At 41.6% G+C, this 16,520-nt stretch overlaps 2 protein-coding genes across 2 annotated transcripts; one reads left to right on the top strand and one right to left on the bottom strand.

Moving 5' to 3' along the window:
* Positions 1 to 574: 574 nt before the first annotated feature.
* On the top strand, positions 575 to 5,245 carry psmc5 (proteasome 26S subunit, ATPase 5). The gene is made up of 12 exons (XM_041962376.1): positions 575 to 613; positions 1,529 to 1,600; positions 1,679 to 1,748; positions 1,862 to 1,959; positions 2,047 to 2,103; positions 2,367 to 2,597; positions 3,072 to 3,198; positions 3,300 to 3,490; positions 4,434 to 4,532; positions 4,619 to 4,729; positions 4,826 to 4,912; positions 5,081 to 5,245. Exons 1-12 carry the CDS (start codon positions 590 to 592, stop codon positions 5,132 to 5,134), a joined length of 1,221 nt encoding a protein of 406 aa, XP_041818310.1. The 5' UTR covers positions 575 to 589; the 3' UTR covers positions 5,135 to 5,245.
* Positions 5,246 to 5,870: 625 nt separating this feature from the next.
* On the bottom strand, positions 5,871 to 15,544 carry LOC121624959 (MAGUK p55 subfamily member 3-like). The gene is made up of 19 exons (XM_041962945.1): positions 15,508 to 15,544; positions 14,566 to 14,684; positions 14,176 to 14,253; positions 13,963 to 14,043; positions 13,342 to 13,479; positions 12,291 to 12,372; positions 11,669 to 11,754; positions 11,484 to 11,558; positions 10,527 to 10,723; positions 10,346 to 10,410; positions 9,757 to 9,774; positions 9,483 to 9,524; positions 8,450 to 8,515; positions 8,033 to 8,191; positions 7,702 to 7,782; positions 6,855 to 6,948; positions 6,572 to 6,680; positions 6,232 to 6,351; positions 5,871 to 6,050 (listed from the first exon to the last, which is right to left on the bottom strand). Exons 1-19 carry the CDS (start codon positions 15,542 to 15,544, stop codon positions 5,871 to 5,873), a joined length of 1,827 nt encoding a protein of 608 aa, XP_041818879.1.
* Between the last annotated feature and the right edge of the window lie 976 nt (positions 15,545 to 16,520).

Genomic DNA, 16,520 nt, shown 5'->3' with positions numbered 1-16,520 from the left:
TTACAAAAAAAGAACATAATTTATCTAAAGTATTGGCCATAGTGTTATTATTATAATGTCAAGTTAAAGACTTATATTCAAATCCTTTACTGTACAGCCTCAGCTCTATGATAAATGATGGGGTCATGCTATGAGTGTGCATGTTAGGGCTGGTTGAAGAGTTCCTGGTGCTGCTGAGAGCAGCAGTTTCAACAGGTATGGCTGGTCTTACTTGTATTTAACATCTCAGGTGTGTTTCCTCAAATAACGGCCAAAACAAATACATCATGCACTCTGGGTGTTAGTTTCTATGGTCACAGTGATACAAAACAAGGATGTGACCAAAGATTAACACTCAATTTTATTTGTTCATAAATACTTAATGTGTTTATATGAGTAAACTCAGCTTTGTTTAATTAGCATAACAAGGTCTTGGATAATGGATACATAAAAGCGCTTTTGAGAGCTAAACCAACACGTTTAACGTCTGGGACTGAAAAATAATTTGTAATTCTCACACAAGGACTATGGGTGGCGATGTGCGGATGTATTTTATAGAGATACCCCGAAGAAGAAGAGTTCGGCTCAACCGGAAGCTGAAATTTTCAACATGGAGGTGGACGGTGTTGATCATGTAGGTGTATTTTTTTCTGCCGTTTTGTTGGTTTTATTGCTGTATTATCAAAGAAAAGTTACTGTTGCGCGTCAAGTTGACTACTTTCTTTAAATCAGTGAGATGGAATTATCGGCGACTGTGTTGTAAATAGTGAAATGTCACTTCATTCAAAACAATAACTGTATAGTATGCTGCCGGTTTGCTGTCTCATTGTAGCTAACCTAGCTAAGCTAAGGCTCACTATCAATTGAAGGTACTGCTAGCTTCAGCTAGCTACACTGAATGACTGGCAGCTGTATGTCGGCGACAGTCCTCTCTATTTTTACGTTAACAATATACAACGGCTATTAAATACTACTTGAAATCATCAATAGTTTGAGCATTACCAAGTGTGATCTCATCTAACTGTTATCTTAGTGCGAGTAAGCTAATGTTACCGCTATCCTATGTTAAATTTAGTCAAGCAGTAGTAGTTACAGATATGGAGAAGTAAGTAACGTTAAGTTTGAGCTCACTTTAGTATTGTGTTGTTCCACATGCAGGTTCTTGGTAACGGTATTTTGCTGACTCAATTGTGTTCACACTTTAGCTTTAGCTAATAACGAGGCTCGATGTGTTGTCCGTCAGTGTTCACATAAATTCAGCATATTTGTGTGGTTGATGTAATTTAGCATTATTTTGAAGAGAATTAATGAGGTTAATAGTTGAACAATTGATAAATTGTTAGGATTGTCATTTATCCAGCAAAAACCCTAGATAGTCTCTGTCTCTACCTTCTGCAATGTGAGGATTTGCTTCTTTTTTTGCTGTTTCATGTATTAGTAAATTTTATATCTTCAGTGTTTCAGCTGTTGTTGCACAAAGCATGAATTTTGAAGATGGTAGTGGAACTCTGGGAAACTTTAATGTTTTTGTTTGTTTGTTTTTTGATAGATGGAGATGGGGGAGAGTAAAGGTGGTTCAGGTCTTCGGCAATACTACTTGTCTAAGATAGAAGAGCTACAGGTAAGAAAGTAATATATATGCAAACTGACAACTTGAAACTGCGTCGCTGTCGATCCTGAGCTGCTATTTTCTCAACAGTTGACTGTGAACGATAAGAGCCAAAATCTGCGACGTCTGCAGGCTCAGAGGAATGAGCTCAATGCCAAAGGTATGCTGTTTTTCATTACCGCAACACTCATCATTCATTCATGCAAAGCTATATGTAAACTTTCCCTGTTATAAATATTATGTAATATTAAAGTTCCACTTTTCGGCTTTCAGTGCGTCTCCTTCGTGAGGAGCTGCAGTTGTTACAGGAGCAGGGGTCCTACGTGGGAGAAGTGGTTAGGGTCATGGACAAAAAGAAAGTGCTGGTGAAGGTCAGCTGTGTTCTTGTACTTTGTAGCACACTGTATTTTGCATACAAGTTCGCCATTTAAATTAACACATCTCCTGGTCATTTTCAGGTGCATCCAGAAGGGAAATTTGTCGTGGATGTGGACAAGAACATCGACATCAATGATGTTAGTATTGTAGTTGTTGTCATCTTGATAATGGTTGCAAGGAAGATTACTCAAATTGGTTTCCCATTGTTATCTTTATAATAACCAAACTGAACACTTGCAGAACAAACATCATGCCTTTCAACTGCAACTACCATAGCACAAGACTGAATAGCAAGTCAAATGTGCTCCTCTGTAGTCAGTCACTAAGATAAAGGTGGATTTCATGTTAGGAAACATGAAAGCTGCAATATTTTATCATCCCTTTGTTGTTTATACACCAGGTGACTCCAAATTGCCGCGTGGCTCTGCGTAACGACAGCTACACCCTGCACAAGATCCTGCCCAACAAGGTGGACCCTCTGGTATCCCTTATGATGGTGGAGAAGGTACCAGACTCCACCTATGAAATGATTGGTGGCCTGGATAAGCAGATCAAGGAGATCAAGGAAGTGATTGAGCTGCCTGTCAAGCACCCCGAGCTGTTTGAGGCTTTAGGCATTGCACAGCCCAAGGTGAGTGATTGACAAGAGAGCAAACTCTTTTTTTTTTTTTGCCTTAGGTTAGAGAATTAGGTTCAGATGCAAAAGTGTGCTCCTGAAGCTTTCAGCAAGGCAGATATGGAACTGAACACAAACCCCTGTCTTTCAGATAAAGGAGTGTCTCTACTCTGTATATTGTTGATTTGTATGAGATCTTTTATATAAATTTTTGTTTATTCACATTTTGAGATTAGATTACAGGTTTCAATAAGGGTTGAGAATATTTTCTAGCAGAAGCCTTTTGAAAAAGTCCAAACTGCACTGTCGTCCAGCCAAAAAATAAAAGACTACATAGGTTTCTTGGCGATGTAAAGATTTTACTTGAAACAGTAATATGTAGGGCTGCAATAATGATTATTAGAATTGATTGCAGCTCGAGTCGTATGAGGTATCCACCCATCAATGTACAGGTGGTTCTGATTTCTGTTCTGCTTTGAATGTGTGCAGGGTGTGCTGCTGTATGGTCCTCCGGGTACAGGGAAGACCCTGCTGGCCAGAGCTGTGGCCCACCACACTGACTGCACCTTCATCAGGGTGTCCGGCTCTGAGCTTGTCCAGAAGTTCATTGGAGAAGGTGACGTCTTCTGTTTCTTTTTTTACACAACAATCAAATTAATTTCCATTCTTGATCTATTTTTCAGAACTAAATGGTTGTGCCTGCCTTTCTTGCACCAGGTGCCCGTATGGTGCGCGAGCTGTTCGTCATGGCTAGAGAGCACGCCCCCTCCATCATATTCATGGATGAGATCGACTCCATCGGGTCGTCTCGCCTGGAGGGTGGCTCAGGTGGTGACAGTGAGGTGCAGAGGACCATGCTGGAGCTGCTCAATCAGCTGGATGGCTTCGAGGCCACTAAGAACATCAAGGTATCACACACACACTTTGAAATAATTCCATTTGCTTTTGTTGTTTGATCAAAGGCAAGTGTTATATTTACTGACTCAGACTACAGTTCCCCTTGTATGTTTTTCATCAAAATTTACTTGAGTCCTTATGCATGCCTAAATGTAGTTTTATAGTGTACATAGGCTTAGCAGAATATAAAAATAATGACATAAGACATAATATAGTTAAATGGACATTTTTAGGTGTTAATTATGCACAGTGTTTCAACAGGTGGAACTCCTCCTATGGAAACGTATTTCATATTATTACAACTGTTGTATTATCATTTATTCACTGTTTATATACCAGCATCCACCTAATGGATGCTTCACTGTAGGAGTTAACTAAAGTTTAACATTAAAAAAAAAGTATCTGTTCTCAACAAATGCATGGAATGCATTTTATTTTATTATTTTTATTTTATATACCATTTTCCTCAACCACAGAAGATAATAGGCCTTTATTTGAAATAGGCTTGTATTAGAGTCAGGCCTGTTATTTTTGTAATTAAGATTTTGTGGGTCATCATTCAGTTGATACAAACTCAACACTTCCTGTATCTGTATCAAATTAAAAGCCCGCTTCAGTGGACAGAAACCCTTCATTTCTTAACCAGGCTTTTATTGTGAAACATGTATAGGAAACGTAATTAATCTAAAATACCATGACTGTATTGTTAAATTTATTAATTTAAAAGCGATAGAGCTGTACATTATGCTGTGTTGGCATGCACATGACGACAACCACCAGGAGTTTATCCAGCCTTGTTTTATCTGATGGCACCTAGAGACCCAGCTTCAATTTGACTACTGTTTTTTTTTGTTGAGGAGACATATTATACATCGTACTTATCCAAGTATTGTAATTAAAAATCCTACCAATTTATCTTGCTTTAATTTGACTAAAATGTACTTTCTCTCCCAGGTCATTATGGCCACCAACCGTATTGACATCTTGGACTCTGCTCTGCTCAGGCCAGGCAGGATCGACAGGAAGATTGAGTTTCCCCCTCCTAATGAAGAGGTAGACACTCGCACAGTATAGACAAATGTCTACATGCTGAGTTTTTTTCTTTTTAATCTGAGCATATCTTAATTCTGCACCAATAGGCCCGTCTGGACATCCTGAAGATCCACTCCAGGAAGATGAACCTGACACGTGGCATTAATCTGAGGAAGATTGCAGAGCTGATGCCTGGAGCTTCTGGTGCTGAGGTTAAGGTGAGAATTGGCCTGCTAAATGGTAGCATTTGGGTGGTAAATGAAGGGAGCACACAGCTGGACTTTAATTTTTTTCTTGTGCATGTATTTTTTTAGGGTGTTTGCACAGAGGCAGGGATGTACGCTTTGAGAGAAAGGAGAGTTCATGTCACCCAGGAGGACTTTGAGATGGCTGTAGCAAAGGTTTGTCTAACTGCCTAATTTACATTGTTTCAAAATTCTTTAAACATGAAGTTCAGGTCCACCTCACATCTTCGTGTCCTCAGTAGAATGAAGTTAATCCCTCACCTCATTTTTTAATGGGATGTTTCTACCAGCACCTGCTTATTAAGACATATTTCCCTTCTCCAGGTGATGCAGAAAGACAGCGAGAAGAACATGTCGATCAAGAAGCTGTGGAAGTAAAAAGCTGTGTGTATTCTTGCAATGCAAACACATGTATATTTTCCTCCTTTTGTTTATGGTTTGGTTTATAATTGTTACATAACTCGTTCTAAAGTAAATTGTTTCCCCACATAATAATGGATGGCTCTTGAGTTTTATTTCTCAGTGATTCATCCTCAAAAACAGTGGCAACGCATTAAATCAACATGTTTTACTTATTTAATTCAGACTTTAAAGTCAGGTAACAGTAACTTAAGTACAGTCTCCTGCATGAGCAGATGGTCTGCAGATCTATTCTTTAATTTTACAATTATACGTGTAAATGCTGGATATGGCACTTCACTTAGTAGCTGCTATTACAGTAGACGTCTCACATAATTGATCAAACAGAGTGCAGATCTTTGATTACGGCTTGCGTTAGGAACTTTGTCCTACATGCATGTGCTACATGCCTGTCAGAGCTGTTACACTGCCATTGCACAGTTTAGATATACAGGATGTTATTTTACACTGAAGAATCTAAAACAAAGGCTTGACATTCAGACTGACTGAAACTTTGAGTCGTTGCACACGTTTTATGATACCGACTTAAGTCAGCCAACTATCACAAGCCTGTACTTGTGGAATGGCTAGTATGGCAGTAAACACTGGATCACTCCAACACTCAGAAGGCTTCCTGCAGTTTTATCTGTCCTCACACACACAGACATCCACACCTCGTCCACTGATCCAACTTGAACCAGTCAAGTTAAGCAGGTTAGCTCCTCAGCCAGGACACAGGCACCCACTGAGGCTCCATCTGCACCCTCTCCAGTACGACCTGGAGCTCAGCTAAGGCACTGACTGGGTCCTCCTTCACCAAGATGTAGTCCACCCAATGGCCGTAGCACTCGTCCATCCGCTCAGCTGACTGTTTCATTTCCTGTAGGTCATCCTCCTAGTCAGCACAAGGAAGAGGGGTTGATTCAGAGCAGCATGCAGGTGAAGAAAAAAAAAAACACACTTCAATGTACAGTAATGAGTTTTAGTTATTCAAATGACTGTTACTGTCAAAATGCGGCATTTAGACATTCTTCATGAAGAAGTGGTGCTGTGGACAGTGTTTTCAAGCAACTCACCGTGACTCCTAAGCTGAGTGAGGAAGAGGAGCCAAGAGGTTTCCTTTGACTATCATAGATGCGAGGCCTTACAAAGATGACATAAGGTTTGAAGTGAGAGGTACGAAGAGTCCTCAGCACCTGAGTGTGTGGGAGGGGGAAACATCAATTTCATCAGGCAGCTGGAACAGCATATATGCCACAAAATATTTGAAGGCTTGTACAACTTTCAGATTGTTGTTCAATGTTAAGTCATGTGTTTGCGCTCTCAATCAATGACAATATTCTAAATGACACCCTAAATGTAATTGTAATCTACATCATGTTGGCTGGCGGTGCTGCATGTCAGTTAGATACTAACCTCTGGCTGCACATCCACCAGACAGGCCTTCTTTTGATCCAAAATTCGGTGAATGGATTCCAAACTGGTGCCATACAAATTATCTTTATATTCCCCATATTCAATAAATCTGCACAAAACACAGCACCATCATGAATTAGAAATTAATGTGCATTGGCTGAACAGAGGCCTCAATTAATCAGTTTCCTGTTGATAGCCTGAATCTTCACAATAGAAATAAAATTGTTGCACTTCATTGCTTGATTTAAAAGACACAGTGGAAAAACTATCGTCCAGTACTCACTTGTTATTCTGGATGTCGGCCTCGAAAGCGGCTTTGGTGATGAAGTGGTACTCGACTCCTTCCCTCTCGTGACACTTCCTGGCTCGAGTGGTGTCTTGAGGCCGCATGTTCAAACCCAGCCAGCAGGAAGAGAGGGTGGAGAGAGAAGATAATTACGGAGCGTTTCTGGGTTTTGTGGGCAACATTTTATAACAAGGTTACAAAACACATGCAGAACCAATGCATGAGTCATGATGGTTTAACACCCATGCATTTGATCAGACTCCCTGAAAGCAGAACAGTACGTATTCTCATTGAGATACAAAGCTGTTTTTATCAAACTGGTAGTCAAAAGCAAACTAAAAACCTAAAATTAGCTTTTTTATGTTACTGAGTCCAGCCAATTTGATGGCACATAAATGAATTTTTCTGTGAGTTAACATTCATTAATGAATGGATGAGCCGTTAACTGATCACAGAAACTCACAGTGACAACAGGAATTCATAACACATCCTGAATTAAATCATCGTTTTGTACCCTTATATCACGATATTTAATCATAGGCTGGCGATGAACAAAACAAATGCAAAAAAAAGAGCAAGGCTGGTGCAAATGTTGCCACATCGTAGCTAGTTAGCTTTGGTGTAGTTTTACATAAAAACATCCACAGCGTGACAGTGTCTGCAACAGCAGATCAATTTAAATCCTAGATGACCGGCATCGCGGCTACGAACAGGTGCTCAGAAAACACCTTTACCACAGACATAAAAAAATATATATATTCACCCCTCACAAGGCATAAGTAGGAGGTAAGGCCAAAGAAAAATTAAAGCCAAAAACTTAATATTTAATAAGGAAAAGACTTACGAGGCACGGCCAAACCATAACGTCGAGGATTTTCAGCGATCACCTTCTGTTTGAGCTCAGTGATTCGAGCTCCCAGGGAACCTGTGACCACATAATCAGTGAATAAATAACTGAATAGACAGTTAGACAAAGTGATCATGGGCTGAGAAAACATCTCAGAAAACACCTGATTCAACTCTCTGCAGTGTTTTTCACATGTGGCAGAACGAGAATCAAAGGAGAAACACTCTCACTCCTGTGTCTGTCATGTCTTGTGCTGTGTGATTAATAGCAACTTCCTTCCTATAATTACGAGACTCTTCAATGTCACTGAACCCCCCAGTGAACGTACCTATCAGGACTATGAGCCGAGGCCTTTCACCAGGGCGGGGCAAGTATTGCGTTACTTCTTCGTAAATCAGGAACTCTGTGTGATTGGCATCTGGAGTTTGAGGTTCTCCTGGTGAACACGGACGATCTTTCCTGAGGCGGAAACTTCTGCGCAGGCCGGCTGTGGTCAAACACATGCAAACGTAAGAAGGGATCCACATTTTAAAACCCTCTCAAAGTGTGCAGCCCACACTGCCACTTTGAAACCCACACCTTGAGAAAACCTTTACTTACTACCTTTATTACGTTACAAACTCAATAAGGAGCAAACAGACGATTCCATCAATTTCAAATTTCTCCCTGACTAAAATCAACATCCTGCCACACACCACACAACACAGACACGTTGAACAACACCATTAGAAATCAGTAAGAGTACCTGAGTAAAAATCCCATGAGAAAGCATGGCCACAGAAGGCAGGGGCTGCCTTACTCTTGGGAGAAACTACAGCTCATATTAGACCATTTATTCAGCCAGCTTAAAACTCATCAACAGCATAGAAGCTTGGCAAGCCGTGCATGCCGCGTCCGCCTCTTCACCGAACACAAGCGAAGCGCCGTCAGCATGTAGGGTGAGGACGGGCCGTTTGTGAAGCACAACGAAGTAAATGAGCTGCCACAGAGCTGCTGTGAGAAGGTCTGAGGCTGCAGCAGACTGCACAAACAGCCGCCAGAGTCCACAAGCTCACACACACATGAAGCGCCGGTGCACGAAGATACACCCACAACAAACACACGGCCATTTATCAATCCTGTTTCACAATGAGCAAAAACATGGGTCACTGCTAAAGCAGGGGTTCAGCTATTTTTAACCTCAATAGTTTTCACATCATTGTCCATTGCATCCAATGCATAATTTGACAACATTATGCTGTGTTAATGCTATACCTCACACTGTTAATTCATGACATTTATTTTGCACGAAGCGTGCTGGAGAGATTAATGAAGTAATGAAGCAGCCACTTGACATATCTTTATGACCGTGTGTCTGTGTGTGTTAGCGAGTCGTCTGTATGATGGAGTAAGATGTGAAAACAAGGCCCGGGTCAAAATGGCTGTGGTATCTCTTTCAGGCACACAGAAGCACAGTCACATTAAGTCAGTAACAGCAGCCAGGAAGCCTGATGAACAGCACGGTGACATTGTTAACTGAGGCATGAAGGCATCAGTGGATCAGGTCAGGTGTGGCGGAACCAGCAAATCTTTGACGTGAATGGTTTTCTGAGGCATTGAATGCAGATTTTAAGCTGACACCTGTCCTAACCGCTCCATCAAAACCACGGCTGGACAAAGCACGCCACGGGAAAACCTCAAGAGAAGTCGCTAAGAAGGAGGGATGGATCAGCACACAGATTGAGCAGAAGTGTGATGTTGCAGTAATTAGTACAAAATCATTGATCGGTCCTCCTCACCTATGTCTTTTCCATTCAGAGCACCCTCTCTGTCACAGTCTTCTGTGGGGCGACATGCAGGAAGAGAAGACAGGGTAAGAGGAGGGAGGAGAGGTTTGAGGTTAAATGCAGTAACAACTCAGAGTTTGAGGCAAACAAAAGGGTCATTGTGGAGGAAAACCATCATTTGTGGGTCTTTTGAGTTTGAGGCGGGGTGATAGAATTTCACTTAGAAATTCTGACACATGGAGGCAATGCAGGGATGAATTTCTGACATGAGGGTTTGTCCACGTACCTCTCTCAGCACGATCATCTGAGGTTAGCAATGCAAGGAATAACACAAAGCATCACTATAGAGGGTGACAGAGTATTAAAACTGCTGCACTGTAATATTACCACTGTTCTGCTCCTAGTGTACGTGATAAGGTACGTTTACACGGCTAAAGCACACTGTCGAACTTCAACGCTGTGTTGCAAATGTCACATCTAAATTGTATCTGGGTCTTATGTGCCTCTCTTCCTCTACATGTCCTATGTCCTTTGTGTAGACTGAGGTTAAAGCATGAAGTTTAGCATTCATGCAGATAGAGTAGATGCAAGAAAAGAATGGCCTTCACCACCACCTGGTGTTTTTCAAACTGCTATGATTCATTCTACTTTTAAATTGGATTAGGAAATGCAAGGATGGATTACGTATTTTTGTTTTTAGAGATTAATCTCAGATCCCCTGTTCTCTTCCCATAATCTCTCTTTCTGCGTCTCCTTGTCTAGATGAGATTTAGCCAATACAAACGGTGTCTGTAGATCTAAGCTTCTTGTGCATTTAAAGTTACGCTGCAGTTTATGGGAGACGAGTTCTGATTGCAGACGTGAAATGGGCTTACATGTAGGAGCTTTGGGGGACACGGGGGTGGGGAAAGAACCCATTTTCATCCTGTATCTTAGGCGCCTGGGAACAACAAAAAAACAATGAAGGAAAGATTTACTTTTACAGTTTTAGATTTTTAAAATCCTATTCTTCCAACATAAAGTTATTGATTTGACAGCAGAGTCGATGCTCATTACCTCTCCTGGAACTGCGTAGAGGGGACGAGGGCAGCGCGCAGGTTGCAGTCGCCGACCCTCTTGGCCTGCCACCAGGTGGCGTCCTCCTGGCTAACAACCTGAAGAATGTCGCCCCTCTTGAAGGGAAGTCCCGCCTCTTGGCACGGCGTGGCCTTGTCCTCGTAGGGCGTGTAGTCAAACAAAGCCCGGAGGTAGACCTTCAGAGCGGGAATATTCTGTTAGCAAAGGAAACCTTAGAGTAGTTTGATATTTTGGGAAATAAGTTAATGTTGGCTTTCCTGCTAAGAGATAGATGAGACAACTGATTCCACTGTCCATTAAATGTTAAGATAGTGATGCCAGTTAGCTAAGCCGGCTAGCCCGTCTCTTCAATCCTCATACAGATTAAAGAAACATGATGGTGGTGTTTGATGGTCCAAAATCTTCAGAAACCCCCTCTCATCACACCTTTCCACTGCTGGAGCCGAAACAGACAATCTGATATTCACACTTCACACTGGAGGTGAGAGAGGACCCGGGGTTTGAACTACTCTCTCTGGCTCTCTGTTTTTCATTCTGGACACAACTATTTCTTTCATTTTTTCATCCAAACGGCCGATGAATGTCTTCAAGGAGTGACTGTCTGATCAATGACCTGGCTCTTAGAGGTGCTTCTTCCTGTTTCCAGTCTTCATGCTCAGACAGCAGACTGCTGGCTGCAGCCTTATGTTGAATGGACGGATATGAGAGTTGTATCAAAGTCTCAGCAAGAAAAAGCATATTTCCCAAAATGTCGCATCCATGAATACATTTCTCAAGAGACCAATTCTGCCACTCCTAATGAGACTGCCAGTGAGAGTGGGTGCAGGTCATCGATGGAAAATTATTAAAAACATCAATCAATCAATCAATAAAATAGACATCTCTTTCCACTGGTCACATATTTAGGCACAATGCTGCAGACACAGGAGTCCTCACCCTGCTTTCCTTCAGCTTGTCTTCCTCTGCAACAGCTGGAATAATTTTCAGCGTGATGGAGCCTTGTGACTGGGACTGATGAAAAACATCAGAGCAGCATCATCATCCTCTGCATCTGCAGCAGTCATCAGGGAATAATCATGCACTATCTGAATTAGTGTGGTGCTTTTTTTTCCTTCCTTTACCAGAATCTGACTGATTTCATCTGGCCTTTTGTGGGTTATCAGGTTTCCATTGACCTCGCGAAGCTCATCCCCAACGTGCACCAGACCTGGAAACACACACACACGCACACCCACGACAACAAGTCCACTGAAAACAAGCCAACCAGAAAAGGAAAATAAAGCAGAGGAAAACCCCAGCATGTGTGGTACCACATCGTTTTTAGTGTGTGAGGCTCAGATATGAAAGAAAAAAGAAAAGAATTTTCCGCTGGCATGAAGTCGATAACATCTCCATGGCAACAGCCAGGAGTAACCCTTGTTTGTAATCTCAAAATATGCAATCTCGTGGCACTAATCTCAAGGATTTGATCTCTGTAAACAGTTGAGGGGGTTACACAACGTAATCTCCTCACTTCTCTGCCTGTATATCAGTAGAGATAAGAAAGTCCTGTTGGGAGGGAAGTTCCTATTCCACATCTAAGTGGAACACAGAGGATTTCACTTTGTTTCTGTAGTCAAGATGAATTTCTTTTGGCACTTTGCTGCAGCTGAGCCATGATTTCATCTTATTTTTTCCACTGAAATAAAACACTAGAACTGTATTACTCGTAGTATTACTGGTGTGAGCACTGGTTTGTCTCACCGCTGCGGTCAGCTGCTCCTCCCCTCATGATTCTGGCCACGATCACAGCACCTGTTGCCTCGTCTCTCCGGATCGTTGCTCCCTGGCGGAAAAGAGGCAACGATAAACTCTACAAACACAAAACTAATAGTTCACTGAGCTGATGCAGTCCTGTGGGGGACTGGTAAAAAGCTGATCCTCGAGCAGGTTGGTGGTTTTGCTGGAAAGATCAATAACCTGTTGGAGTAAACGGCAAAACTCTGTGTGACTGGAGATATTGATACTTGATCATCAGGTGTCTCATCTCTGAAACCTACTGAAAGTCCCTGGTGGAAATATGTGTAATTACTTTTTTGTTGAGAAATGAGATTATCGATACCACTCATATGTCTGTACTCTAAATATGAATCTACAGCCAGGATATGGTTAGCTTAGCTTAGCATAAAGACTAGAAACAGGGGGAAACAGGTAGCTTTCATTCCAGAGGAAACAAAATCTTCCTCAGCACAGATTAAACAAACATATAATTTGTTTATTGTGAACTTTGGAGGTTCTGGTACAGTTAGTTGATAGAGATTCTTCTGTTTATGTGAAGCTAAGCTAACCAGCTGCGACTGTAGCTTCAGCCTTACAGAATTTTCCAAAATGTCAAACTATTTCTTTAAGTTTAGCTGGTGGGTTGGACAATATTTGATCTGCACATCATGAAAAACAACGGGCACGTCACATGAAACAGCTGAGCAGTCCCACAGGTGAACAGAAACCAAACACCTTTGGATCAAACTGAAGTGGGTTTTGCTCAGCAGATATTTAGTAATTTAATGCATGCTTGTTGCTGCACGCTGTGTGTCACTCCGGCAGTTAACAACAAATCTATTTTTTGTCCTTTGCTTCAAGGATTTCCTTGAGAATGAATTTTTTTAATACCATCACACAGAGACACACTTTGACACCCCGGAGCTCTCTAAAGCTTCAAAGCTGCTCCATTAAAGTAAATGAAGTCTTAAAGCCTCACTTGAGGGCACAAGAACAGCAGCTGTTGAGGGAAGGGAGAGCTCGTATTTTTCCTCACCAGGGGCTCCTTGTTCTTCACCAGGCGGACTATCTTGACCGACTCTTCCTCCAGGTCGTCGTCCAGATCCTCCGGCAGTGGCGGCAGCACCGGGTCAAAGTTCTTCTGGGCCACTGTGTCGTGGGCTGACAGCACCGCCTTTACAAAATGATACACAGACACATGCACAGATTAGATTAGGTAAGATTTTACAGCTTGACAACAACAAAAAGACAGAAAAAAGAAAACAAGTAATACACCAGGGAAAAGGCTCTAAAAGTGGGCTTTGAAGGAAGAAATCTGGTGAAAAGGAAAGGAAGAAGAAAAAGGAAGGAAAATTAGTGTTCCGGTTTCACTGCCGTCATCTCTTCCCGCTCCCCAGAAAGCCAATAAACTGAAAACAATCACTTGATCAGATTAATTAGGCGGTCTGCTCTGTGTCTAGGGGACAGGGGGAAGGGGTACAGACAGCTCTGACGCTGTCGTTATGTAATAGATGATAAACTTAGAGGAAAATCAGAGCAGCTCAGGGAGAGAGCAGCGACATTAAAGAGATCAGACCTCAGAAGGAATGAGAGCAGAGAGAGACACTGTCATGCAGCTATAACAAGAAGGAAACTGAATGTATATGCGTGAGTGTACCTTGAGGTGAGGAGTGCTCAGCAGGAGAAGAAGTTCTCTCTCATCGTCCTCCAGCGCTCCATTCTGAAGCTCCTCTGCCAGCTGACAAGACCAAATATTTCAAAACATCTCCTCATGCAATGCAAAAAAATTGCCTTTGCTAGATTACAAGAAATGTTTACTTGGTATCTGCCTTAGTTTGGCTTTGAGCTATTGAGGAAAGATTGCACCTACATCCTCTGCCAGACAGGAGGCGCTGTGTAGAACAGGAGTTGGGCTGTGTTTCTCATACTGCCTCAGTTTGTCATGGATCTGTAGGACAAATGGCACAAACACATGCAAAGAGTGACTTAGCTACATGACTTTTGGAGGACAGAAGGTTTTAATTGCCCTGAATCAACCCATTTAATTTAAGAAAATACAATATGGAATTTCTATCCTTAGTTATCTCTACAGACATGTCATATTGTATGTTTGTTGCATTCACATGCAAGTTTTTCAGTAGGTGAAATCTGGAAAATACTCGACAAACATTTCAGATCGTGCAAAACTGATATTATTTGCAGCATTGCGGGTTGTTCACAATCTCAAGTTGTCACTTCTACTCAGACATGTCTGCTGCACCTTCATGAGGTAACCAAGGCTCTTCTCACTGAAGACATCTTTGAGGAAGACCAAGTCCTCTTTATGGTTTGCATCAGGGTGGAGCTGAGAGGTGAGCAGGGCCAGAGTCTCATGGAGCCCTACACATCATCAAAAACAGGAGTTCTGTGTTAATCGCCCATTCAAACATCCATTTTCTACTATGAACTACAACCCCAATCACAAAAAAAGTGGGAATAAAAACAGAAACAATTTTTCAAACTGTGTTCACCAAAATGTGTTCCTAAGCACATGTAGTAACGTCCTTTATACATTCATGTGTTCACAAAGTGGCGAACCTCGCTCTGTCCTCGCTTGTGAACGAATGAGCCGTTCCAGGATGCTCCTTTCATACCCAATCATGATCCTATCACCTGTTACCAATCAACCTGTTTACCTGATCCAATATCTGGATGTTTTCTTGTCTTTTTTAGGGATCATAATAAGAACCAAGTACACTTAAATCTATTTTGATACCGTCTCATTAGACATCAGATTGTCTACTGTTTCAAACACAAAGAAACAGCTAAATGTTGCATGAACTGACAATGAATCAAAGTCCCTAAGGCACAAAGCCTTCCTGACATCCAAAACATTTCCTCTTGAAAGTGGAAACTGTATGGCTCAGTTTAGCATACTTGATTTCAGTGAAACCATCATTTGTTGTAGGTATTTTGATGTCAGCTCTCTGTTTGGGTACGTCCAAAAAGACCAGTATGCATCCCAAACTGTTGGAGATGACAATAATCTTTTGTCATGTAAACATTTGGGGTAACCTTACAGAAACGTCTTTGGTACCAATGTCATGTACAATAAGCTCCAGTAATGTCTACTTGTTATATCAGCACTTGCATTAATTATAAGCAGATACATAAAACATCAGAGAGAATGAACAAGTAAGCCTAAGCATATGTTTGGCTGTACCTGTGCTTGCAGACACGATGGGCATGGCTTCAATCATTCAGAGGAGGCAGGAGGGGGAGAACGGGGAGGGAGGGAACACAAAGCCGGTGAATTCCCTCCACTGGAATCCTTCTGTTCCTCACGTGTGGCCAAGGTGAAAAATCAGGCACACAGCTGGGAAAAAAAAAAAAAACAGCAGAATCATCCAAAGTTTCTCAGAGTTTAAGGTTTTCCTCTCACAATTTTGTGTGATTGACCTAAAACTGAAGTATGTTATTATTTAAGATATGGGATTATATTTGTGACACATATCATAGAGAACAGATTAAAAACTGGACGGTAGGCGCACCAAAAAGTTAAGGGTTGTTGCTGCAAACATAGACTAATAATAGGGAGCACAGTGAAGTCAGACAAATACGTGTCAGTGCCTTGGAGCTCACTTAGTACAGCATATAATTTCTCTTTAAAATTACTGCTAAATGTAAATACATTTATAAAAAGAGGGCAAGCGGCCAGCCATGCTTCAACAGTGATGAATAAACCCATTACTGTGTTGAAGTTTCAATATAAATATGTCTGCTCTCACTACTGACAACTGCGTGACTGCCGAACTAGAGGAAAGTGAGGTCAGACTGCATTGACCACTTTTGTCCAATGGGATCCTTCTCCTCATTTGTCACCATGGCTACCCCACAGTACCGGTGTGTTTACATTTCCAGTGTCTCGCAGATGAGATTAATTGAATTGTATTTGAGTTGCCACATTATTCACTTCACTATTTTGGTGCACTGAAGCATGTGGCTTCAATCTGTCATCAGTTTCATCATCATCATCATTATATTTCATTCAAAGCTTTTTTTTTCCCATTAGGTTTCCAATCTCGTCTCCAAACAACAGATTTCTTACCAGCCCGCTCGCTAGCTGCCATTGGAGATGTGCAGTTTTATATTTAACTGGTGACTACAGCTGAGATTAGACCAAATAATCAACTGACAGAAAACATGGCAACAATGACAATGGAAGAATCATTTCAG

The sequence above is a fragment of the Chelmon rostratus genome, chromosome 21 (assembly GCF_017976325.1).
Source record: "Chelmon rostratus isolate fCheRos1 chromosome 21, fCheRos1.pri, whole genome shotgun sequence".
NCBI lineage: Eukaryota > Metazoa > Chordata > Actinopteri > Chaetodontiformes > Chaetodontidae > Chelmon > Chelmon rostratus.
Note: the sequence above shows the minus strand (reverse complement) of the source record. Positions and strands in the feature narration are given on the sequence as shown.

Coding starts and splice junctions, on each gene's coding strand:
- psmc5 (XM_041962376.1), top strand. CDS start 590: ATGGAGGTGGACGGTGTTGATCAT. Junction 1,749..1,861: donor GAATGAGCTCAATGCCAAAG/GTATGCTGTTTT, acceptor TTCGGCTTTCAG/TGCGTCTCCTTCGTGAGGAG. Junction 2,104..2,366: donor AGAACATCGACATCAATGAT/GTTAGTATTGTA, acceptor TTTATACACCAG/GTGACTCCAAATTGCCGCGT.
- LOC121624959 (XM_041962945.1), bottom strand. CDS start 15,544: ATGATTGAAGCCATGCCCATCGTGTCTGCAAGCACAG. Junction 14,685..15,507: donor CATCGTGTCTGCAAGCACAG/GTACAGCCAAAC, acceptor GATGATGTGTAG/GGCTCCATGAGACTCTGGCC. Junction 6,051..6,231: donor CACTCAGCTTAGGAGTCACG/GTGAGTTGCTTG, acceptor TGTGCTGACTAG/GAGGATGACCTACAGGAAAT.